Source organism: Myotis yumanensis, unplaced genomic scaffold (assembly GCF_028538775.1).
Source record: "Myotis yumanensis isolate MYYU_CA2020_CCGP unplaced genomic scaffold, mMyoYum1.0.hap1 SCAF_10, whole genome shotgun sequence".
Taxonomy (NCBI): Eukaryota; Metazoa; Chordata; class Mammalia; order Chiroptera; family Vespertilionidae; genus Myotis; species Myotis yumanensis.
The window spans coordinates 2,708,701-2,733,276 of NW_027223761.1; the positions used below are offsets into that span (position 1 = coordinate 2,708,701).

Below are 24,576 nucleotides of genomic sequence, written 5' to 3' on the forward strand. Positions count from 1 at the left end.
CTACACCACCACGGGGGCCAGGCCGATCCTGTTGTTGGCGCGATCGAAGACGGTGAAATAGAGTCGCAGGAACACATCCCCCAGGACCCAGAGGCTGGAGCTGCCTGAGGTGTCGATGTCCAAGTTGCTGTAGCAGATGTCGGTCTGCTCCTGGAGGGGAAGGACGTGCAGCCCTCAGCCGCGCCCTCGCCGCCCGCCACCCCATGGCACAGCTCCCGGGTGCCTCCCTGGTTCAGGGCTTAGAGCAGCGGTTCTCAACCTGTGGGTCGCGACCCCTTTGGCGGTTGAACAACCCTTTCACAGTGGTCGCCTAAGACCATCCTGCATATCAGATATTTACATGACGATTCATAACAGTAGCAACACTACAGTAATGAAGTAGCAACGAAAATAATTTTATGGTTGGGTCACAACATGAGGAACTGTATTTAAGGGGCCAGAGGGTTGAGAACCACTGGCTTAGAAGCTTCCAGTCGCTCTCTCCGTGGCTGCCCCATGCCCTCTCGGCACGCCCCAGGCATCGGCACTTCTCGAGCCAGGTCACTATGGCGCTTTATTCATGTCAGCGTCTACCCGCCCTGCAAAGGGGGAGCTGGGGACCCCATTTCACAGCCAGGGAATTGGGGCCTAGCAGGGGGCGTTTGCACCCAGGACTAGGGTGACCTTATGATTTATCACCCAAATCAGGACACTTTGAGATGGAAAGGGAATACAGCCCATGATTACGGGGGCCACTGGGGCTGTCCCCAGCCAGCCCTACGGTCCCTCCTCTTTGCCTGTCTCCGGGGTTACCCCCTACGTTCCAGCCCAGCGGTCAGAGCGCCCCCAGTTGACCTGACACTGCCTGAGGGTGAGGCCATTAGCACCCTCTCCTGGACCCGGCACTGAGCAAGCCCGGCTGCTGCTCTGCATTTCCCCGAGGCTGATGGATGCCCCAGACACCCTACTATCAAGAGGCTTTGCTCTGGGAGGCGCCCTCCCAGCCAGAGCTGCTGGGCAGCATCTGCAATGGCACAGCCTGGCCTCCAGGGGGCCTCTCTGAGCCACGGCCCCACAGGTCCCTCCAGCCCCAGATCTGAGAGCCAGCCCCCAGGGCGGCCCCTCACCCTCCGGATGTAGGCGCTGGCAGGCACTGGGTATGTGACATTGTTCATGGTGAAGACGATGTCAGGCAGGCTCTGGACGTCATCGCAGCTGACGATGTACTGTGTGAGAGAGGGAGGGGGGTTGGCCCGCGGGTCCTTCTGTGTGTGGGGAGCCCACGGTGACCCCAGGGCGTGACCCCTCACCTCGCCGGTGCTGGTGGTCCGGGCGTGGATGCTTTTCAGAATGTTGAGGACGGGGGAGAGTGGGCCAATCACCAGCGAGGTCCCGGTATCCACGATGGCCTGGCAGCCGCCAGAACAGGCCACGACTGTCCCGTTCATGGAGATGCTGAGGGACAAAGCAGGCACCAGGGTCACTCGTGGCCTCTTCCCCAGCGGCCCTCCCAGCTGCCTGCAGCACAGCCTGCAGCTCCTGCCGTCCTGTCTCCCTGTATTGGGCCACACCGACCTTCCTGGACGGACTTCCTCTCAGGTCTTGAATGCATTGTGCTCTCGGTGCCTCAGGGCCTTGGCACGCGCTGTCACCTTTCCTGGACTCACCCCGTCCCCTTTGTCTGGCTGATTCCTCCCGCCCTCCAGGGTCTGGGTCAGTCACTACTTTTTCAGGGAAGTGTCCCCCAGAGGAGATCAGGCCCCTCTCCTCCCCAGACTGGACGGCAAACCCTCCTGGTGTCCAGCGTGCACGGGGTGGGCACTCCCCATGGCTGCGACGCCATCCCTCACGCGTGTCTGCCCTGCTAGTCAGGAGAGCAAGCTGTGCCCTCAGTGCCCCTTCCAGTGCCCATGCCCAGCGCACAGCGCATGCTCCACTGTGTTTGCCGAGGGAATGACAGGGCACGTGAAGGACTGAGGGTCAACTGGAGACACGGACCTGCTGTCCGGCCAGTGATGAAAGCCACACGGTAAAGACGGAGGTTCCCGGGAATCAGAGGCTCGGAGAGGAGGCAGGGAGTGTGTTGTTCCCCACCTGCCTCGCCCCTCCCTCCCAAGCCCCTGGCCGGGGGACGCCTGAGCCGGCCCAGGGCGTGGACGTGGGCTCTGGAGCACAGTTTAGGCCTCTGTGTGACAGACAGTATCACGGGGCCCCCTCAGTGATCGCCCCTGGTCTCAGCCTCCCCCGTCCCGGCTCCTGGTGTCCGAGACGCAGGCCCAATCCCGGTTCTCTGGTCAGGACCCTGGTCAGGGCGGTTATGAACCCGTGTTGGGGTGCATGCCTGTGTGTGCCTGTGTCCGAGTGTGTGCGTGTGCACTGCGCCTGCAGGTGCGGCTGTCACTAGCGTGGCCCTCAGCGGGGGGTGGGGGTGGGGCTTACCTGTCCACAGTGACCTGCCAGAAGCCCTGCTCGCTCACCGGCACCCACTGGAGCTCGCCCCTGTAGTAGGAGTGATCCACGCCGCCGAACATCACCACGCTGCCGTTCCTCTTGTTGCTGGGGGCGGGGGGGGGGGGGGGGGGGGGGTCTTGTGAGGGGAGGACAGTGGGCGGCGTTTCTCCAGCTCAGTGACCAGGGTGGCACTGGCCAGCGGCCACTTAACCACACAGCACAGGGCCCCGCGGAGCAGGCACTACCGTGACCCCCACTGTTCAGAAGGGAACTGGGGCAGGAATGCCGAGCACGGCCCAAGGTCAGTCCCCTGGCTACTGAGGAGCACAGCCAAGCTGTGAACTTGAGATTCTGGCTGGGCTTTGGCTAGAATGTCAACAGGTTGGGCTTCGCCGGCTACGCGATCTCTATCGCAAGTGCTCGATGCTGCCATTGTAGCACAGAAGCAGCCGCAGACAGGATGTGACTGAAGGAGCAGGGCTGTGTTCCAATAAAACTTTATTTCTAAAAGCAGGTGGTGGGCCACATGTGGCCGAGGGCCACTAGTTGCTGACCCCTCAACTAGGCTGCCCCTCAGGAAAGAGGGGAGGCCGGGTCATCTACCATTTCTCAGGCGACTGATGGCTTCCGGGCAAAGGGCCTGCCCAGCCAGGCTGACCTGCTCAGGGGGGAGGAGGCTGACCTGCTCAGGGGGGAGGAGGCTGACCTGCTCAGGGGGGAGGAGGCTGACCTGCTCAGGTGGGGGGAGGCTGACCTGCTCAGGGGGGAGGAGGCTGACCTGCTCAGGGGGGAGGAGGCTGACCTGCTCAGGTAGAAGGCGAAGAGGTTGTCAGGCAGGCGGCCTTGCTTCCACAGGCTGTCGAAGACCGGGGTGGTGTCCTTGAGAGCAAGGGAGGGGTAGGCCAGGCCCAGGATGCCGTCGAAGGCCGCAAACTCTAAGGACTTGCTGGACTCCGTCCTGCTCAGGCCGAATGCCTGGGATTTGCAGACAAGGTCCCCGGCCTGGGGGGGAGAGGGTGGCCTCATGGGAAGGTTTGGGAAGCGGAGCTGGGGCTGGGCTGGGGGGAGGTGGGTGGGGTGATGCCACCAGCACCCCAGGGACCAGCTGAGGTGTGGCTGTGCCTGGAGGTGCCTGAGCAGCACCCACTGTGCTTTGCCGAGGAGTCCCCCCGACACCCGCCCTCCCGCTAGCACCGCCCCGGGTGGTGAAACAGCCTCATCCCTCGGTACGGCTGGGGCCCTGGGGCACAGTGGGCCAGTTGGTTCCCCTGCAGGCCCCGTGAGCAGAGAGCGGGGTCGTCTAGTGTTTGGTGTTTCCGGGATCTGGTGGCAGAAACCCAGTGAATTCCCTGTGATTCACTGTGGATTCTGCACCCCAGGTGTACACAGGGCCGCCGAGTTCTTGTGAAAAGACTGCATGGAGCCCTGGCCGTTTTGCACAGTGGCTAGAGCGTCGGCCTGTGGACTGAAGGGTCCTGGGTTCAATTTGGGTCAAGGGCACATGCCTGGGTTGTGGGCTCAATCCCAGTAGGGGGTGTGCAGGAGGCAGCCGATCCATGATTCTCTCTCCTCATTGATGTTTCTTTTTCTCTCTCCCTCTCCCTTCCTCTCTGAAATTAATAAAAATATATATTTTTAAAAAATAAATAAAAATGGGTTTGCCCTCACCTCTCCCTGCTCCCAGCAAAATCAGGCTTCAGCTCACCACAGGGCAAGAGCTGCAAATGCCCGCCTTCCGTGCCATGACCCGCTCGCTGGGTTGGCCACTCGGGGAGCTGTCAGCCGGGCACTGTCTCCCGAGGCAGACGGCCAGCCGCTGGTGGGCTTGGGGAGACGGGTGCATCCGGCTGACCCTGCATCTGGCCCCGTAAGCAGTGGGCAGAGGCCGCCAGGCCCCGCCCCCACTCACCCGCACATCGTCATAGCCCAGCAGCCCGGTCATGCTGGCGGACGCGTACAGCAGCCAGATGGGCCGGTTCGTGCTCCGGAAGGTGAACGACGCCCGAGGGTTGAATGTTTTGTGTGTCACTGCGGATGGAGAGCAGGGGTCAGTCAGCTGCCAGAGCCCGGGGGTGGGCGGGAACGGGGGGCGGGGACGGGAGCCGCAACAGGGCGCGGGCACTCACCACAGGCGGGACTGGAGCAGTAGATGGAGGGCACCCACAAGTCCGCCGAGCCCGTGTCAAAGACGACCCTGAACTTCTGAGGGGGCGTTCCAATGCTGATGGTGCCAACGTAGTACATCTGCCGGCGGGGGAGGGGGGTTAGGCCAGGCCGGGTTCCCGGGTCACACCTGGTCCCCAGGTGCCGGCCTTGACCAGGGTGTTCCGGGTCTCCTGGAATTGCGTTCCCACCATCCCACCTCCATGGCCCCGGCTCAGGCGGTGCCTTCATTGGAAAAGTTTCCCACTTTCCCCTGCGATCTGTGAATCCACAGCCTTCATGGCCCTGCTGGAGTGCTCCCTCCTCCAGGAAGCCCTCCTAGGTCACCCAGGCCCCTGACTCCCAACTCAGCGCCGGTTGTGTCACTATCACACAGGCGGCCCTTTAATTGGCGCTTATCTTCTTGCAGAACAGGCCAGACCCTCTGTGATCCACAACCGGAACCACACTGTTGGTGTGAACAGCCTCCCACGCTGGAGGGGCTCAGGGACTCTGCTGGGGTCATTCTCGGGGCTGCGGAGGCTGAGCGCCCTCTGCCTGGGGCATCCATCTGGAGTCCCCGTTAAGGCAGCGGTTTTGTTCAGAAGGAGCAGAATGTGTCCAACCAGCACCAGGTTCGCAGGTGCCCAGCGCCGGATCCTGGGCACGAGATGGAGTCTGCCTGCCGCCTGGTCATTGCTGGACCCAGTCACCACAGACCAAGCACTGAGGGTGCGAGTGCCTTCTCCCCTTTGCTGCCTGCAGGAGCCCCGCCCCCACATCCTGGCTGCCACCCCTGGGTGGACCCCAGAGCCCGGCCAGCACTAGGGAGGGCTGTGCACTGCGTCCGCCACACTCACGTCCAGGTAGTTCCTCATCGACTGGACGGTGACGCGCGGCTGGCGCAGGAGCTTGTAGGCCTGGCTGTAGGGGTGCCGCTGGAGGTAGTCTCTCAGCAGGTCCCTCTCCCGCAGGCTCTCCCGCATGGACTTGATCTTCGTCAGAGGGACGCTTTCAGCGGGAAAAGACAAGAAGTAAGACAGCAGCTCCCCACCCGCAGTTCCATGGGGCCGCCACGCCTGGCGGTGGAGCCGCACTGTGTCTTTTCTGAGGATTTCACAGGCCATCTTATGAGGGGTGGGCGCCCAACCAACGCAGGGAAAGGCCGGACCATGGGCCCAGGTCTGAGCACAGGGCCGGTTGCAGCCTCAGGGAGGCCATAGGCCCGTGCGGAGCCTCCGTTTCCCCATCGTAAAGAAGTGGGGTGACAGCAGGCTTCCCTTGGCGTGTTTGGGGCTTTGAGGGAGAGGATGGACCGAAGGCCCCTGACGGAGGGACTGGACCCTGAGCCAGTGCTGACGCATTGTCATCTCACCGGCTCCCTCTGCAGGAAGCCCTGGAGGGAGCGGAGGGGGGTCACTCGCTTGTACAGGAGGAAGCTGAAAGGCAGAGGGTGTGGCCACCTACTCTTTAAGACAAAACTGGGCCCGGAGGGTCCCTCCCAGCCCTTCTCCAGGGTCAAGCAGAGGGGAGGCTGGAGGCGGGCAGGAAGCAGGAGATGGGGAAGACATTAGGGAAACCCAGAGGACAGAGGAGCAGGCAAGAGCCAAAACGGAGGGGGAAACCCACGGAGTTCTGCACCTACAGAGACATCGGAAGAGATGGAGAGACAGGAGAGAGAGACAAAGGGGTGGAGACACAGGCCCACGGAGATGAGGGAGAGCGGGGAGGAGACCGAGCAGTAAATGGGAGAGAAATGCTGTCCCCCGACGGGACCAGCCTTACAGCTGCCCAGGGGGTGCCCTGAGCAATCCTGGGGGCACCATCCGCACAGGAGCAGCCTGGCACTGTGGAACCCCCAGACGTGTCCCAGGACCCCTGGCCCCACAGTGCACGTGGCAAGCTGCTCATCAGTACATGGAGACGTGGCCCTGGCCGGTGTGGTTCAGTGGATAGAGCGTCCGCCTGCGGACCGAAGGGTCCCGGGTGCGATTCTGGTCAAGGGCACGGACCTCGGTTGCAGGTTCCTCCCCGGCCCAGGCCCTGGTGGGGGCTCGTGCAGGAGGCAACCCATCAATGTCTTTCTCTCACATCGATGTTTCTCTCTGTCTTTCCCTCTCTCTTTCCCTCTCCCTAAAAATCAATGGGAAAATATCCTCAGGTGAGGATTTATAAAAATAAAAATAAAAATAAAAATAAAAATAAAAACTAATTGGAGATGCGGACTTTATGATGGGGAATGATTGTACTCCCTTCTCCACCCCTGGGCGGTGGAAGGATCAGGGGACAGTGAGAGAGAGGCCGGGGACAGGGGGCCCCCTACTCACGTCACCAGGCACTCGGACAGGGCCACCAGGCTGAGGAACCCAATCCACCTCATCGTGCGTTGTCCCGAGTCACGTCCTCCGAAGGCTCGGGTGTGGGCTGTGCGGGGATGGGTCAGCGCTGCCCATATATATGCTCCGACCTGCGCCTGATCCCCTGGGAGGGCTGCCGATGGCCCCGATAAAAAACTAACCTCCCGATAAGATCTTTATTCCCATCAGCGTTTCGGATTGGGGGGAGAGGTGGAAGGACTTAGAAAAATTCGGAATAGAGAGATCTCTATCGTCATCTCCTCCTTGGGGCATGGCTGGGGGACAAGCCCAAACCACATGACCTCGGCGAGGTGGGGAGATGGGTGCTGGCTCGGAGGGAAAGCTCGCTAATCGTGTCATAAAGTAAGTGCTGGCGACCACGCTTGGCATCCTTGGTCTCATGTCCTCCTCGAGCCACCCCGTGAGCGGTGCATCGAGGAGGAGCGTGCTGGGAGGAAGGAGGTCACCCGGCAGGGGGAAGACGGCGGGGAGCCCCCTGGCGTAGGAGTGGCTTTAGGTGACGGCAGCTTGCAGGCCAGGCCAGGGGCTCCTGAGCTCAAGGCCCAGAGAAAAGGGAACGGAACGGAAGGGCTGGGCGGGCTGCGTGGGCTCGAGCAGCTCATGCCCCATCCCATAGGGCAGCCCGGACTCAGCTCGGACGGCGTAGGATGCGGGCCGGTCGGCCAAGCTTTCAAGGGGAGTCTGAAGTCTGCATATAAATGTTAGCAACTAATTAAACTCTCCCCAACCCCCAAAATCCAACAGCTGAGGGCTGGATGCAGCTGGCAGGCTGTGCAGCTTTTCTTTCTGGCCCAGAGGTGGGAGTGCAGGGTGGGGGGGTGGGGGGGACGAGGGTGTTCCATTCATGGCCGAGTGGCTAAGAGGCAGAAGCCCCCAACCATGTCAACCTTCCCTCCGTGGGTGAGAGAACACCCCCAGCGTCCGACACCCTGACGGACGGAATAGCTGCGCCTCTCGATCCCCCGAGTGAGCCCCCGGGAGGCCCCGGCCTTGGAGCGAGCTTGTCTGCCAAACCAGACCACGAAGGAGTAACTGCTTTTAAAGGGTCTCACCGTCCGGGAAGGCGCAGCCGGCCCAGAGCTCCTGCTCAGCCTGAGGAACAGGCTGCCCAGCACCTACCACCTTCTGGCCAGGCCAGGAGAAGGGGGTGTCTGGTTCCTCCCAGGCCCCGGGTCCCGCATGAGAGCCGCCCAGGTCTGTCCCCAGCACAGAGGCTGGCCTCGCCCCGGGCTGAGGTGGCAGGTGGGTGGGGGCTCTGTCCTACCCTCCCCGTGGCACATTAAAAGTCAGTTTGGTGGATTTGACCCCCATGGAGGGGATGTGACCCAACTGGGTGTAACGCAGATGGAAAGAGGAATGAATGGGCCGAATCTCTAGGGTATTGATTCGTTTTTTAAAAGGGGACAGTGCTGGCCGGTGTTTCTCAGTGGTTAGAGCATCCACCTGAGCACCAAAGGGCCAAGGGTTCGATTCCTGGTCAAGGGCACGTACCTCAGTTGCAGGTTCCACCCCTGGTTCCAGTTGGGGTGCGTACAGGAGGCAACCAATTGATGTGTCTCTCTCATGTCAATGTTTCCCTTCCCCCCTCTCACTCTCCCCCCCCCCCTCGCCCCTCCACTCTCTAGAAAAGCAATGGAAAAAATATCATCAGGTGAGGATCTAAAAAAAAAATAAAAAGAGACAGAGGAGTGTTTGCGATGCGCTGCTTTCACACACGCCTAGACGCATACACATACAGGTATGTTTTCCATCAGAAACCATGAGGCATACACCCAAACACTAATAACAACTGTAATTCCAGGTGAGGGGCACGGATGGAAGAGAGGTTTTTCTTGTTTTATGTTTGACTTTGCAGCTGTGTGAATGTGCTACGGAATCAAGCAAATAAACACGGAAACCCTCACCCACTCCCACCCCCCCGAGACCAGGAAGGGCGGATGGACGAGAAAAGAGCCACCGTGTCTGCAGGGGCTTTGCCCAAACCTCAGCCGCGTGGCCGGGCTGAGCCCGCGATTTCACACCGTGGGCGCCTGGAGGACCCTGCGGGTTTGCAGCAGCTGCGCCGCGGGAGGAGGCGGACGCAGGCTTCCTTCCGCGGGACCCGGGCCTCCACTAGGGATCTGAGACGAGGGCGGCCGGCGGTTCTCAGCGGGCAGGGGGTTTGCAGTCCCAAGCATTTCTTTGGGTTCCATCCCAGTGGCCTGTGTTCCTAGACTGGGAACGGACCGTCTGCCGATGACCTGTCTTCCTGCGCTGGGAAACAGGGATATTTGAGTGGAGAAGTTGCTTCTCTGGATATATAAACAATTAAGAGATTTTAAAAAATCACCACCCTCAAAATAGAGAATACACGCAAACACATGGGCCTGATGGTATCGAGCTGGCGCCATAGCCATGCAGAGCAAAGCATGACCTGGAGTGGCTTTACAGTGACTCTATAGTCACAGCCAGATATTTTCTGGGGACAAAACAAACAAAAAAACCAAGAAAACAAACAAGAAACCTGAGCCTGGCCCGGCAGCCTCAGTGCGGGCGCTGGTGTTGCGGGCGAACGCGGGGAAGTCACTGTGCGAACGCTGTGACGACGCGAGGCTTTCAGGGGGAAAGAGATGCAGGTACCAAACACGAAGGGACTAAAACCCCGCGATCTTCAACCTGAATTGGAAATAGAGGCCTGTGCTCACTACTTTCATTCTAAACATACCCGTTTCCCAGCTCAGGACTCTGAAAAGCCCTGGAGCGACGAACACCTGGTCACGGGGAGTAGCCCGAGGCGGGAGTGTGACCTCCCTCATGTTTCTGCTGGAGGCCGCGGGGGATTCCAGGCCTCATGCGCCCCAGGCGTCTCGAGGGACCAGGTGGTTGCACTGACATGGGCTCGGGGCACCGGTGTTCAGAGGCTCCCGCTGGCCAGGAAGAGGCCAGTGTGAGCATCGCCTTTCATCGCTTGGGACAAGTGAACCATAAGAAGCCGCGCCTTCCCGGTGACACACAGCAGCTGGGCCGTCAGGGTGGGAGCCGGCAGCCGGCCACCGGGAGAGGCAGGGAGACGCTCACCGCGCTGATGGCTGCCTTGGCTGCGTGAGGTGCGTTTCAGGAGCTGCGGAGCCGGAGCTGGTGGAGGGGCGCATGGAAGAACGCCAGCAGCTACAGGTGGGGGGAGCGGTGGCATTGGGAAAGGCCTGTCCCGCACCCCCCCCCTCCCCCCCCCCCCCGCCCACCACCAACGGAGGCCCTGGGTCTGGGCACAGCCCATCAGTGGGTGCTGAGCCCAGGATGGCAGCTGCAGGGAGGTTCGTGGTGAATGGGGCACGGGCCTCACCCCAGCAGCTGTGCGGTGACAGCCAGGGAGGCTGTGCCCCTCGAGGGCTGCGGTGGGAATGTGTGGCTCCACTGAGAGGCGGTCCAATGAGACCTTCCCACCCCAGGGCTGGCCTCACGGCCCGTTTCCCGGCACCGCACAGCTCAGCCGTGTCAGCCTCTCTCCGCTCATGGCGCATAAACCGATTCCCACGGCTCCGCGGCACCGGAAGTAGATATTTGTGCTGATCTGACATAAAAAAATAGGCATGATTTTGACTCATTTACAAGGATGGCTATTGTTTTGTAATCTGACCCCCGAGGAAAAGAGGCCGGTGCTCCTGAAATGGTAATACTCAGTCGGGTTCTGCACTTTTGGGGGGCGGGGTTGCACATTTTACACGTTCCTGTGGCGCCGGTTGGAAATCGCTGACAGAGATAAAGGCGCAAGGAAGCAGTCATTTAAAAGCATCACTGGAGACTTTTCTTCAGGACAAACGACCTCCCTCCCCGCACCTTTCAAACAAGTAAATGCCATAAAAAAGGGGGGGAGGCTGCTACTTATTACGAATATTAAGAAACAACAACCAAATGCGACATATGTGTCCATTGTCTAGACCAGCGGCTCTCAACCTGTGGGTCGAGACCCCTTTGGGGGTCGAACGACCCTTTCACAGGGGTCGTCTAAGACCATCGGAAAACACATATATAATTACATGTTGTTTTTGTGATTCATCACTACGCTTTAATTATGTTCAATTTGTAACAACGAAATTGGGGGTCACCACAACATGAGGAGCTGCATTAGGAAGGGTGAGAACCACTGGTCTAGACCCTGATTGGAATAAATAAACTGCTCAAAGGCATTTTTTTGAGAGCGTCAGAAAGATTTCAGCCTGGACTAGATCTCAGGTGAGATTGAAGTCGTCGGTTTTGTTTGGGATGAAACAGCAATGGGGTCTATACAGAGTGCCCCCCAAAATGTATACACGCGTTGACAGCTGGCAGCTCCGTTTTGAAAATGAAATGCACTTTGATAAACGCTGCCTTTATCATTGAAGTGTGTGCATGCCTTTGGGGGGACACCTGTGTGTTCTGTGAAATGGTAACCTCTGCCTGATACGATCGCAGCAAAAATGAATAAAGGATGAAATCTTGTAAGTGAGGGTCTAGAGCAGTGGTTCTCAACCTCCTGGCCCTTTAATACAGTTCCTCATGCTGGGACCCAACCATAAAATTATTTCCGTTGCTACTTCATAACTGTCATGTTGCTACTGTTATGAATCGTCATGTAAGTATCTGCTATGCAGGATGGTCTTAGGCGGCCCCTGTGAAAGGGTTGTTCAACCGCCAAAGGGGTCGCGACCCACGGGTTGAGAACGGCTGGTCTAGAGAGAACAGATGTGCATAACTGCTGGGCATCGGACTGTGTCCACCCTCAGATTCATACGTTGGAGCCTCACTCCCAATAGGATGGGATGTGGCGATGGGGCCCCTGGGAGGTGATTCGGTTGAGGTGAGGTCATGAGGGTGCCTGCTCCTGCCCCCCGAGAGGTGAGACACAGTGAGAGACGGCTGGGTGCAGCTGACGTCCAGCAAGGCGGTTCGTGGGGAGTGGGGAGCGGGCCTCACGGAGCAGCTGTCCAGGGGCAGCCAGCCTCTGGCCCAGGGCAGCCTGGGAGAGAGAAAGAAAGTTGTCACTTTTGATGCTAATTGATAAAACAAAGCACTTGCGATGCTCTTTCTTTGGAAAGCTCTTATGTTTGAAGTGATAAGAGGTTTAAACACTGTGATTTTTAGAGTTTCTGTTGTTATTGATGCCCCGAGGGGCCCAAACCAAGTGGACGAGGCAGCCTCCAGGGCCAGGCACACCCGCCCATTTCCCGGCTCCTCCTGCAAACCCACCCCCTCCAGGGCTGCATGGTGTCCAGCTGGAGATGTGGGGGAGCCACCTCAGGGCCTGGAGGCAGGAGGAATGAGGAAACTGAGGGAAAACCTGCCTCCTCTTTGCTGCAGGGGAAGGCACAGGCCTGGGTGGCACCGCCCAGCAGTGAGCCGCGGTCTTGGAAGGGAAGGGGGGGGGGGGGAGAGAAGGCCTGGGCAGGGATGGAGCTCAGTGCCCCGTGCCACTGTGCCTCTGGCGCCCTGTGCCGGGGCATACCCCCCACTGGACAGGGAAGTGGTCGACAGGTCGCTGGAAGCATTTAGGACAGCGTCTCGTTGCTCTCGCCTTCCTGCCGGCCCGGGACCCCGAGCCCTGGGATTGGCATCCAGGCCGTTAGGAGAGGCGACCCCTCAGCCCAGCTCTGGTTTTGTGGTTTTTATTTTTAATAAATATTTTTATTGGTTTCAGAGAGGAAGGGAGAGGGAGAGAGACATGGAAATATCAGTGATGAGAGAGTCATCAATTGGCTGCTTCCTGCCCACAACCTGGGCATGTGCCCTGACCAGGAATCGCACTGAGCCCTCCTGGTCCGTAGGCCGACGCCCCACCACTGGGCCACCAGGGCCGGGCCCAGCGCGGGTTTCCATTGAAGAGCCCGCCCCTCCCAGTTGGTAGCCTCCCCTTATGAGGACCATGTCGAGCCCACCGAGTCGAGTGGCAGCGTCCACCGGGCAGGCCCAGGGCCTCTCCCGCCCATGGGGCAGTCACACGGCACCTGGTCTGCCACCCCGTCCCGGCCCCCGGGCAGGAGCGCCAGGCGGTCAGAGCCCCGGCCACGGGTGTCGGGTCGTCACTGACACTCCGTGTGGAACAAGCCCAGTCTCCTGACCCTGCAGACGGGGAGCGGAGGGCTGGGGTGTGTAACTAGCCCACAGCTCACAGCTGAGTTAGCGGTGCCTGGGACCGGCTGTGGTTCTGGGCTGGGAGAGCTCTGTGCAGGGAGAGGCTGTGGTTCTGGGCTGGGAGAGCTCTGTGCAGGGAGAGGCTGTGGTTCTGGGCTGGGAGAGCTCTGTGCAGGGAGAGGCTGTGGTTCTGGGCTGGGAGAGCTCTGTGCAGGGAGAGGCTGAAGAAGGCTGCCACCTCCGGGCAGCTCTCCAGGCTGCAGGGGCCAGAGCTGAAGCCCTCCCCTCCCTCCTGAGTCCCGCCCACCGTCTCCGGGACCTGTGATCTGACGCTCTATCCACTGAGCCAAACCGGCTGGGGCCACATTTATCACTTTAAGAGTCAGGAATAGATTCCTTCCTGGTGACGATTTCCCTGATGTTAGAAACTAGGGTGGTCTCCAACTGTTACGAGTACAAATAGATTCCGTGGGAAAATATTTATAGTTAACATGATAATTTATAGCTCAATGTATCTGTCTCTATTTAGATAGATAAATATATCTGTTTTTCAAAGTGGCATTAGCAGCTGTAAAGGTGGGAGAGGTGGTGTGACTACGGTTTCATGTTGCCAAAGAGACATTCAAGCACATGGAGCCAAGGGGCAGTTCCACCAGGGTGAGACCCCGGGGCCTGTGCACGTAATACCCACCTTGACCACCAGGGGTCGGCCTTTCACCCTCTGTTTCCCCCTTGGAATCCATTTGCTCCCGCAGGCAAACCCAGCAAAGACATGGTCCTCTCTCAGTTGGAAACATCTGTCTTTTAAACATATTTTTATTGATTTCAGAGAGGAAGGAAGCAGCATAGAAACAGCAATGATGAGAGAGAATCACTGATCGGCTGCCTCCCGCACGGCCCCCACTGGTGCCAAGCCCACAACCCAGGCCTGTGTCCTGACCGGGAATCGAACCGTGACCTCCTGGTTCATAGGTCGATGCTCAGCCACGGAGCCACCCGGGCTGGGCAGAAGCCGCTGTCTTTTGGAGAATAATGCTGAGCATGTTCCTGATCTTAAAAGCTCTCACTGGAGAAAATAATAAATAACAAAGATGAGAGGAGCAATTGCCCAGGTGCTGCCTCCCGGATATAACTATCGTCATATGTACTCGGGTCTTTTTCTGCCCTATGTGTGACGTTAGCAACAATTCCTGCTGCTCTGGGACTGGCACCGTCCCGAAGCTCTTCTATAGATTAACGCATTGAATCTTCACCCCAGACTGAGAAGGGGGGACAATTTTCCCCGTCATTCTTTTATAGATAGCATTTGTACAGCCTGATTGATATGTATGTGATATCTCATAAATGCCACCGTTTCGGGGGTGTAGTTTAGTACGTTTTAGTATATTCATGGGGCTGTGCAGCCATCCCATGATTTAATTTTAGAACATTTTGAACCTCAAAAAGAAATGCGGTACACATTAATAGTCAACCGTCACTTCCAGCCCTGCCCTTTCCAACTAGAAGAGAAGATTCTTTTATTATTAATTAATGAATGGATGACTTTTTATTGTAGTAAGAACATTTAACATGAGATCTACCCTCGTAACATAATTTTTTTTTATCCTCACCGGAGGATTTTTTTCCATTGATTTTTAGAGAGAGTGGAGGGGAGGGAGGGAGGGAGGGAGGGGGAGAGTCAGAGAAGCATTGATATGAGAGAAACATCGGTTGGTTGCCTCCCGCACATGCTGGACCGGTGTCAGCGTTGAACCTGCAACTCAGGTACATACTCTAGACTGGGAGTTCAACCTGTGGCCCGTCAGTGTGCGGGCCAACACTCTAACCACTGAGCGATGCTGGCCAGGACGCAACAACATTTTCAGTGCACAGTGGAGTATTATTAACTATAGGCACAAGGTTACGTAACAGACCCCTAAACTTATTCATCTTGCATAACTTGCATTGCTGAAATAGGCCTGTTGAATAGCAACTCCCCACTCCCCTCTCCCCCTAACCCGACAACCACCATGCCGCTTCTGCTTCTGAGTGTGACGATGTAAGATACCTCAGAGACCTGGGACCATATAGTACTCATCCCTCGGGCACTGGCTTATTTCACTTTGAGTAAGCCCTCAGGTTTCAGCCTGTTGCAAATGGCAGGGTTTTCTTCTCTTCGTGACTGAATAATAACCCCATTGCATGTCGGTACCACGGCTTCTCCATCCGTTCATCGGTTGGTGGACGCTTGCCGGGCTCCACATCTCGCTATTGTGAATGACGCTGTGATGGGTACGCAGAGCGGCTATCTCTCCGAGACCCTGATTTCAATTCTTTGGGATAAAAATCCAGAAGTGGGGTTGCTGGGTCTTAAAAAAAAATTCTATTGTTCACTTTCTGAGGAGCCGCCATGCTGTTTCCTACAGTGGCCGCACCACGTGACACTCACAAAACAGGGCATGGGTTCCAGGTCTCACCAGCCCGGGCGGATGTGTGTGTTTTGCCAGTGGCCACCCTCCCAGGCGTGAAGGGAGAGCTCATGGGCATTTTCATTTGTGTTTTCCTGGTGATTAATGAGGGAGGAGCTATTCTTGTCTCAGAATTACAGAATAGAAAACAGACGTCCGAGATGAGCTGACCTAAGGTCGCAGGACTGGTCACAGGCCTGTATTTTTTGAGGCCCTACTGTGTGCCTGGTACTTGAACCCGGACCAAGAGCCCCGGGCTGTGCCGGCCTGCCCTACGCTGCCCTGTCTTCCAGGGGCTTCGCAAACCTGTAACCCTGCTGTTTCCGATTCTGCCCTTTTCTCCTAACGTCATGTTAGCATGGTCTCTCATGGCATCCAATGTTCGCAAACACGACTGTGAGGGGTGGCGGAGGCGGTGGGGCAGCCACAGATTCTTCTGTCACCTACAGCAGCGGTCGCCAGCCGGTGGTCCGCGGAGCGCGGCTGGTCCATGAGGTCCGAAAGGTTGGCGACCGCTGAGTCCTACAGCATCTCTCACTTCTGGGGCCGCCTCTACCCAGCTGCAGCCAGCGGTTCTGGAGGAAACTGTCAATCACCATCCACAGCGCGAGGGCCAGGTGGACAAGTGGAGCCCATCATAGTGCCCCGTGCCCTGGCCACATGATTGGTCCAGGGCTGGACACATGACCTGAGGTGGACTAATCAGCCCTCCCTGGTGCTCTGCTCCTTTCCAAGCCTTAAGGATGCCAAGGGCTGGGGCAGGGGTGGCAGGGCCCTTCACCTGGAGGAGGCTGCCGAGAGAAAGCTGGCAGGAGAAGAGAATCAGAGATGACGGAAGGGACAGAGGCCCGGGGGTGGGGGGGTGGGGGGGGGAGGGAGCTCGTGGGTGTTGATTTCTTGGGCGCAGCCACCGAGCTCCCTGGACCTGCTGTGGTTCTGCATCCTGGGCCCGACATCCTTCCAGTGAGCGTCCTTTCCGACTAAGCCAGCTGGAGTTGGTTCCCCGCCCTGGTGGTCCGGACTGGATTCCAGAGCCCTGCCTGACTCTGACGCACTTCCCAGGCCCAAGCAGAGGCACCACTCGTATTAGTGCCATGGAAATGAGACCGTTTATTAAAAAATCAATATGTTAAAAAAAATCAATGTTTTTATGATTTTTAGAGGGAGAGAGAGAAACATCAATGAGAGAGAATCATCGGTGGACTGCCTATTGCATGCCCTCTCCTGGGGATCGAGCCTGCAACCTCCGGGGCATGTGCCCTGACCAGGAATCAAACCAGTGACCTCTGAGTGCGCGGGAGGAGGCTCAATCCATTGAGCCGCACCGGCCGGGTGCAAATGAGTCCTTCCTTTTCCATTGAGAATAGGGCTTAGCAAAGCCCCAGGCGCAGCTGTAGCCGGGTCCCCTGGGCGGGGAGCAGGGAGTGTGTGCGAGTCCTGGGGCGGGCCCGGCGGCCTCCTGGAGCGGCGCCCACGTCTATGCCACCACAGGGGCCAGGCCGATCCTGTTGTTGGCGCGATCGAAGACGGTGAAATAGAGTCGCAGGAACACATCCCCCAGGACCCAGTGGTTGAAGCTGGTTAAGGTGTCCTTGTACAAGTTGCTGTAGCAGATGTCGGTCTTACCCTGGAGGGGAAGGACGTGCAGCCCTCAGCCGCGCCCTCGCCGCCCGCCACCCCGATGCTCTGCTGTTGGCTCTGAAAGAATCCCCGCCTGCTCCCCGCCATCCCCCTCGTCCTCGAGACCCAGCCCAGCGCCTGGGCAGCCCTTCCGGGCCCATGCCTCCTCCTTGGCACTGCGGGCTGGAGGTGGGGGGTGGCTGCCTGAGCTCCTGTGTCGTTAGCCTCAGCACAGGGGCCTATGAGGAGCTCAGCTCCCGGGGCCTCCCTGGTTCAGGGCTGAGAGGCTGCCAGTTGCTCTCTCCGTGGCTGCCCCACGCCCTCTCGGCACGCCATGGGGACCGGCGCTTCTCGAGCCCAGTCACTGCGCACCTTTATTCATGTCAGCGTCTATCCGCCCTGCAAAGGGGGAGCTGGGGACCCCATTTCACAGCGAGGGAATTGGGGCCTAGCAGGGGGCGTTTGCACCCCAGGACTAGGGTGATCTTATGATTTATCACCCAAATCAGGTCACTTCGAGATGGGAAGGCAATACAGCCCATGATTACGGGGGCCACTGGGGCTGTCCCCAGCCAGCCCTACGGTCCCTCCTCTTTGCCTGTCTCTGGGGTTCCCGCCTAAGTTCCAGCCCAGAGGTCCGAGTGCCCCCACTGAACTGATGCTGCCTGAGGGCGAGGCCATTAGCGCCCTCTCCTGGACCCGGCACCAGCACGGAGCTGGCACGGGCGGCCGCTCCGCATTTTTCCGAGGCTGATGGATGCCCCAGATACTCTGCTACCAAGAGGCTTGTGCTGCCCTGACCGGTTTGGCTCAGTGGATAGAGCGTTGGCCTGCGGACTGAGGGATCCCAGTTTCGATTCTGGTCAAGGGCATGGACCTTGGTTTCGGGCACACCCCTGGTAGGGGGTGTGCAGGAGGCAGCTGATCGATGTTTCTCTCTCATCGATGTTTCTGACTCTCTATCCCTCTCCCTTCCTCTCTGTAAAAAATCAATAAAATATATTTTTAAAAAAAAGAGGCTTGTGCTGTGGGAGGCGCCCTCCCAGCCAGGGCTGCTGGGCAGCATCTGCAATGGCACAGCCTGGCCTCCAGGGGGCCTCTCTGAGCCACGGCCCCACAGGTCCCTCCAGCCCCAGATCTGAGAGCCAGCCCCCAGGGTGGCCCCTCACCCTCCGGATGTAGGCGCTGGCTGGCACTGGGTATGTGACATTGTTCATGGTGAAGACGATGTCAGGCAGGCTCTGGACGTCATCGCAGCTGACGATGTACTGTGTGAGAGAGGGGGGGGGGTTGGCCCTCGGGTCTTTCTGTGTGTGGGGAGCCCAGAGTGACCCCGGGGCGTGACCCCTCACCTCCCCGGTGCTGGTGTTCTGGGCGTTGATGCTTTTCAGAATGTTGAGGACGGGGTCGGGTGGACCAATCAACAGTGAGGTCCCGGTATCCACGATGGCCTGGCAGCCGCCGGGACAGGCCACGACCGTCCCGTTCATGGAGATGCTGAGGGACAAAGCAGGCACCAGGGTCACTCGTGGCCTCTCCCCCATCGGCCCTCCCAGCTGCCTGCAGCACAGCCTGCAGCTCCTGCCGTCCTGTCTCCCTGTATTGGGCCACACCGACCTTCGTGGACGGACTTCCTCCCAGGTCCTGAATGCATTGTGCTCTCGGTGCCTCAGGGCCTTGGCACGTGCTGTCACCCTTTCTGGACCCACCCCGTCCCCTTTGTCTGGCTGATTCCTCCTGCCCTCCAGGGTCCGGGTCAGTCGCTACTTTTTCAGGGAAGTGTCCCCCAGAGGAGATCAGGCCCCTCTCCTCCCCAGACTGGACGGCAAACCCTCCTGGTGTCCAGCGTGCACGGGGTGGGCACTCCCCATGGCTGCGACCCCGTCCCTCACGCGTGTCTGCCCTGCTAGTCGGGAGAGCAAGCTGTGCCCTCAGTGCCCCTTCCAGTGCCCTTGCCCAGCGCACAGCGCATGCTCCATTGTGTTTGCCGAGGGAATGACAAGGGCACGTGAAGGACTGAAGGTCAACTGGAGACATGGACCTGCTGTCCGGCCAGTGATGAAAGCCACACGGTAAAGACGGAGGATCCCGGGAAGCAGAGGCTTGGAGAGGAGGCAGGGAGTGTGTTGTTCCCCCGCTGCCTCGCGCCCCCCTTCCCTCCCCCCTCCCAAGCCCCTGGCCGGGGGACACCTGAGCCAGCCCAGGGCGTGGACGTGGGCTCCGGAGCACAGTTTAGGGCTCTGTGTGACAGTATCACGGGGCCCCCCTCAGTGATCGCCCCTGGTCTCAGCCTCCCCGGTCCCCGGTCCCCGCTCCTGGTGTCCGAGACGCAGGCCCAATCCCGGTTCTCTAGTCAGGACCCTGGTCAGGGCGGTTATGAACCCGTGTTGGGGTGCGTGCCTGTGCGTGCTGTGTCTGTCCCAGTGTGTGCGTGTGCACTGTGCCTGCAGGTGCGGCTGTCACTGGCGTGGCCCTCAGCATCCGGGGATGGGGGGTGCTTACCTGTCCACAGTGACCTGCCAGAAACCCTGCTCGCTCACCGGCACCCACTGCAGCTCGCCCCTGTAGTAGGAGTGATCCACGCCGCCGAACATCACCACGCTGCCGTTCCTCTTGTTGCTGGGGAAAGGGGGGGGGGCTCTTGTGAGGGGAGGACAGTGGGTGGCGTTTCTCCAGCTCAGTGACCGAGGGTGGCACTGGCCAGCGGCCACTTAGCCACACAGCACAGGGCCCCGCGGAGCAGGCACTGCCGTGACCCCCACTGTTCAGAAGGGAACTGAGGCACGGGTGCCGAGCACGGCCCAAGGTCAGTCCCCTGGCTACTGAGGAGCACAGCCAAGCTGTGAACTTGAGATTCTGGCTGGGCTTGAGCCACCCCCCTTTCTGAGGCCGGCCAGGTCCCCTCCAGCAGCCAAGCGCTCCAGGCACAGCCGGAGTCTGCTGTGCGGAGGAGTCAGGCTCCCCCAGGCTGGCTCACAGGCCTGTCACACACCCGCCTCTGCCCCCCTCCCACCCCCCCCCCCCCCCGCCCAGGTCTGAGCTCCTGCTCTCTCTCCAAAGAGGCTGAGCAGCCTCGCGCCTGGCCTCCGTGCCTCCTCTCTGGTCCATCATTCTCCAGCCAGTGCCTGGGGGCAGCTTTCAGAAACAGAGATGGGATCATGTCTTCTCCCTGCCTAGGTCCCTGCAGAGGCCTCCACTCCCACCGAAAACGAAACCCCTGGGGCGGCCTTGCCCCTGCCTGCCCCTCAGACTCCAGGCCTCCCTCTGCCTGCCTCCCTCCCTCCCTCCCAGCGCTCCAGCCACACTGCCCCCTGCCGGTCCTCTGTGGCGCCTGGGCCTCTTCCTCTCCCCCTCGCCTGGCCTCAGGTCAGAGAGGTCCTTGCACTGCCCATCTGAACCCGCGCTCTCATCTCTGTCGACCTATCACCATGTTTTCCCGCTTTCCCGGGACCAGTCACTGCCTGGCATGTGTTATCTTTTCCTTTCATTTATTGACTTGCTTCTTGTCTGCCTTTTCTCCCTCTCACCTGTCTCCATCACGTGCACAGAGCAGTACCCAGCACATAGTAGGTGCTCAATGAATATTTGTGAAACGGCTCACCTACTTGATTTGGTACAAGCACCCCAGAGGCTCAGCTCATGCTGCACAGCCTGGAGCTCAGGCCCCCACAGAGCCCACAGCCTCACCCACACTCTGCATCCTACACTCGGTCTGTCCGCCGGGTCCCCCTCCGGCCTGTGCTGCTCCCTCCACCCACTCCAGACCCTCAGCCAGCCGGGGAGTTGGGCGTTTCCACTGCTGGCCCAGTGACTGGAGACCTGCTGATGGCCTGACCACCTGGCAGAGGGGACAGCCCCGTGGCCGAGCTCGAGTCCTGCCACTGCCAGTGTTTGGCTGGGCCATTTTGTGCAAAGCTCCTCTATGAGCCTCAGTTTCCCCATCCATCAAAGGAGGGACTAGAAATCCAGGGGTCGGCAAACTTTAGAAAATGCTAGATTATGCCCTAGCTGGTTTGGCTCAGTGAATAGAGCATCGGCCTGCAGACTGAAGGGTCCCGGATTCGATCCCTGGCCCTGGACGGGGCGCACATAAGAGGCAATCAATTGATGTGTCTCTCTTGCATTGATGTTTCTCTCTCTGTGTCTCGCCTCCTCCCTTCCACTCTCGCTAAAAATCAATGGGAAAAAAGTCCCCGGGTGAGGATTAACAACATAAAATAAAAATGCTAGAGTGTCAACAGGTTGGGCTTCGCCGGCTACGCGATCTGTATGGCAAGTGCTCGATGCTGCCATTGTAGCCCAGAAGCAGCCGCAGACAGGATGTGACTGAAGGAGCAGGGCTGTGTTCCAATAAAACTTTATTTCTAAAAGCAGGTGGTGGGCCACATGTGGCCGAGGGCCACTAGTTGCTGACCCCTCGACTAGGCTGCCCCTCAGGAAAGAGGGGAGGCCGGGTCATCTACCATTTCTCAGGCGACTGAAGGCTTCTGGGCAAAGGGCCTGCCCAGCCAGGCTGACCAGCTCAGGTGGGAGGAGGCTGACCTGCTCAGATGGGAGGAGGCTGACCTGCTCAGGTGGGAGGAGGCTGACCTGCTCAGGGGGGAGGAGGCTGACCTGCTCAGGGGGGAGGAGGCTGACCTGCTCAGGTAGAAGGCGAAGAGGTTGTCAGGCAGGAGGCCTTGCTTCCACAGGCTGTCGAAGACCGGGGTGGTGTCATTGAAGGCGAGGGAGGGGTAGGCCAGGCCCAGGATGCCATCGAAGGCTGCGAACTCCAAGGCAATGCCGGACTCTGTCGTGCTCAGGCCGAATGCCTGAGATTTGCAGACAAGGTTCCTGATCTGGGGGGAGAGGGTGGCCTCATGGGAAGGTTTGGGAAGCGGAGCTGGGGATGGGCCGGGGGGAGTGGGTGGGGCGATGCCACCAGCACCCCAGGGACCAGCTGAGGTGTGGCTGCGCCTGGAGGTGCCCGAGCAGCACCCACTGTGCTTTGCTGAGGAGTCCCCCCGACACCCGTCCTCCCGCTAGCACCGCCCCGGGTGGTGAAACAGCCTCATCCCTCGGTACGGCTGGGGCCCTGGGGCACAGTGGGCCAGTTGGTTCCCCTGCAGGCCGGTGAGCCGAGAGCGGGGTCGTCTAGTGTTTGGTGTTTCCTGGATCTGGTGGCAGAAACCCAGTGAATTCCCTGCGATTCCCTGTGGATTCTGCACCCCAGGTGTACACAGGGCCGCCGAGTTCTTGTGAAAAGACTGCATGGAGCCCTGGCCGCTTTGCACAGTGGCTAGAGCGTCGGCCTGTGGACTGAAAGGTCCTGGGTTCAATTCCGGTCAAGGGCACATGCCCGGGTTGTGGGCTCGATACATGGGGGGTGTGCAGGAGGCAGCCGATCCATCATGCTCTCCCCTCATTGATGTTTCTATCTCTCTCTCCCTCTCCCTTCCTCTCTGAAATTAATAAAAATATATATTTTTAAAAAATAAATAAAAATGGGTTTGCCCTCACCTCTCCCTGCTCCCAGCAAAATCAGGCTTCAGCTCACCACGGGGCAAGAGCTGCAAATGCCCGCCTCCCGTGCCATGACCTGCTCGCTGAGTTGGCCACTCGGGGAGCTGTCAGCCAGGCACTGTCTCCCGAGGCAGACGGCCAGCCGCTGGGGGGCTTGGAGAGACGGGTGCGTCCGGCTGACCCTGCATCTGGTCCCGTAAGCAGTGGGCAGAGGCCACCAGGCCCCGCCCCCACTCACCCGCACATCGTCATAGCCCAGCAGCCCGGTCATGCTGCCGGACCCGTACACCAGCTTGATGGGCCGGTTTGTGTCCTGGAAGGTGGACGACCGCAGAGGTTTGAAGATTCTGTGTGTCACTGCGGATGGAGAGCAGGGGTCAGTCAGCTGCCAGAGCCCGGGGGTGGGGGGGAAGGAGGGGCGGGGACGGGAGCCGCAACAGGGCGCGGGCACTCACCACAGGCGGGACTGGAGCAGTAGATGGAGGGCACCCACAAGTCCGCCGAGCCCGTGTCAAAGACGACCCTGAACTTCTGAGGGGGCGTTCCAATGCTGATGGTGCCAACGTAATACAGCTGCCGGCGGGGAAAGGGGGTTATGCCAGGCCGTGTGCCCGGGTCACGCCTGATCCCCAGGTGCCGGCCTTGACCAGAGTGTCCCGGGTCTCCTGGAATCGCTTTCCCATCACCCCACCTCCATGGCTGCGGCTCAGGCGGTGCCTTCATTGGAAAAGTTTCCCACTTTCCCCTGCAGCTCTGTAAATCCACAGCCTTCATGGCCCTGCTGGAGTGCTCCCTCCTCCAGGAAGCCCTCCTAGGTCACCCAGGCCCCTGACTCCCAACTCAGCGCCGGTTGTGTCACTATCACACAGGCGGCCCTTTAATTGGCGTTTATCTTCTTGCAGAACAGGCCAGACCCTCTGTGATCCACAACCGGAACCACACTGTTGGTGTGAACAGCCTCCCACGCTGGAGGGGCTCAGGGACTCTGCTGGGGTCATTCTCGGGGCTGCGGAGGCTGAGCGCCCTCTGCCTGGGGCATCCATCTGGAGTCCCCGTTAAGGCAGCGGTTTTGTTCAGAAGGAACAGAATGTGTCCAACCAGCACCAGGTTCGCAGGTGCCCAGCGCCGGATCCTGGGCACGAGATGGAGTCTGCCTGCCGCCTGGTCATTGCTGGACCCAGTCACCACAGACCAAGCACTGAGGGTGCGAGTGCCTTCTCCCCTTTGCTGCCTGCAGGAGCACCGCCCCCACATCCTGGCTGCCACCCCTGGGTGGACCCCAGAGCCCGGCCAGCACTAGGGAGGGCTGTGCCCTGCGCCCGCCACACTCACGTCCAGGTAGTTCCTCATGGACTGGACGGTGACGCGCGGCTGGCGCAGGAGCTTGTAGGCCTGGCTGTAGGGGTGCCGCTGGAGGTAGTCTCTCAGCAGGTCCCTCTCCCGCAGGCTCTCCCGCATGGACTTGATCTTCGTCAGAGGGACGCTTTCAGCGGGAAAAGACAAGAAGTAAGACAGCAGCTCCCCACCCGCAGTTCCATGGGGCCGCCACGCCTGGCCGGTGTGGCTCAGTGGATAGAGCATCCGCCTGCGGACCAAAGGGTCCCGAGTGCGATTCCGGTCAAGGGCACAGACCTCGGTTGCATGCTCCTCCCCAGCCCAGTTCCTGGTGGGGGCTCGTGCAGGAGGCAACCCATCGATGTCTTTCTCTCACATCGATGTTTCTCTCTGTCGTTCCCTCTCCCTTCCACTCTCTCTAAAAATCCTTGTGTGAGGATTTATAAAAAAATAAAAATAAAAACTAATTGGAGATTCGGACTTTATGACAGGGAATGAGAGCATTCCCTTCTCCACCCCTGGGCGGTGGAAGGATCAGGGGACAGTGAGAGAGAGGCCGGGGACAGGGGGCCCCCTACTCACATCACCAGGCACTCGGACAGGGCCACCAGGCTGAGGAACCCGATCCACCTCAT

General features: G+C 59.4%; 2 protein-coding genes across 2 annotated transcripts; both read right to left on the reverse strand.

Moving 5' to 3' along the window:
* Nucleotides 1-6,952, reverse strand: LOC139017663 (pepsin F-like). Its single transcript, XM_070426275.1, has 9 exons — nt 6,900-6,952; nt 5,433-5,583; nt 4,557-4,674; nt 4,340-4,458; nt 3,233-3,432; nt 2,419-2,535; nt 1,290-1,434; nt 1,107-1,205; nt 1-150 (listed from the first exon to the last, which is right to left on the reverse strand). Exons 1-9 carry the CDS (start codon nt 6,950-6,952, stop codon nt 1-3), a joined length of 1,152 nt encoding a protein of 383 aa, XP_070282376.1.
* Nucleotides 6,953-16,961: 10,009 nt separating this feature from the next.
* LOC139017664 (pepsin F-like) lies at nt 16,962-24,576 on the reverse strand. The gene is made up of 9 exons (XM_070426276.1): nt 24,524-24,576; nt 23,939-24,089; nt 23,062-23,179; nt 22,845-22,963; nt 21,743-21,942; nt 19,607-19,723; nt 18,457-18,601; nt 18,274-18,372; nt 16,962-17,111 (listed from the first exon to the last, which is right to left on the reverse strand). Exons 1-9 carry the CDS (start codon nt 24,574-24,576, stop codon nt 16,962-16,964), a joined length of 1,152 nt encoding a protein of 383 aa, XP_070282377.1.

What these genes read in the sequence shown, in the direction of transcription:
- LOC139017663 (XM_070426275.1), bottom strand. Translation starts at nt 6,952, where the DNA reads ATGAGGTGGATTGGGTTCCTCAGCCTGGTGGCCCTGTCCGAGTGCCTG. An exon ending in CTGTCCGAGTGCCTGGTGAC is followed by an intron (nt 5,584 to 6,899) that starts GTGAGTAGGGGG and finishes TCCCGCTGAAAG; the next exon opens with CGTCCCTCTGACGAAGATCA. An exon ending in TGGGCTATGACGATGTGCGG is followed by an intron (nt 3,433 to 4,339) that starts GTGAGTGGGGGC and finishes TCTCCCCCCCAG; the next exon opens with GCCGGGGACCTTGTCTGCAA.
- LOC139017664 (XM_070426276.1), bottom strand. Translation starts at nt 24,576, where the DNA reads ATGAGGTGGATCGGGTTCCTCAGCCTGGTGGCCCTGTCCGAGTGCCTG. An exon ending in CTGCTCCAGTCCCGCCTGTG is followed by an intron (nt 22,964 to 23,061) that starts GTGAGTGCCCGC and finishes CTCCATCCGCAG; the next exon opens with TGACACACAGAATCTTCAAA. An exon ending in TTCGCCTTCTACCTGAGCAG is followed by an intron (nt 19,724 to 21,742) that starts GTCAGCCTCCTC and finishes CCCTTTCCCCAG; the next exon opens with CAACAAGAGGAACGGCAGCG.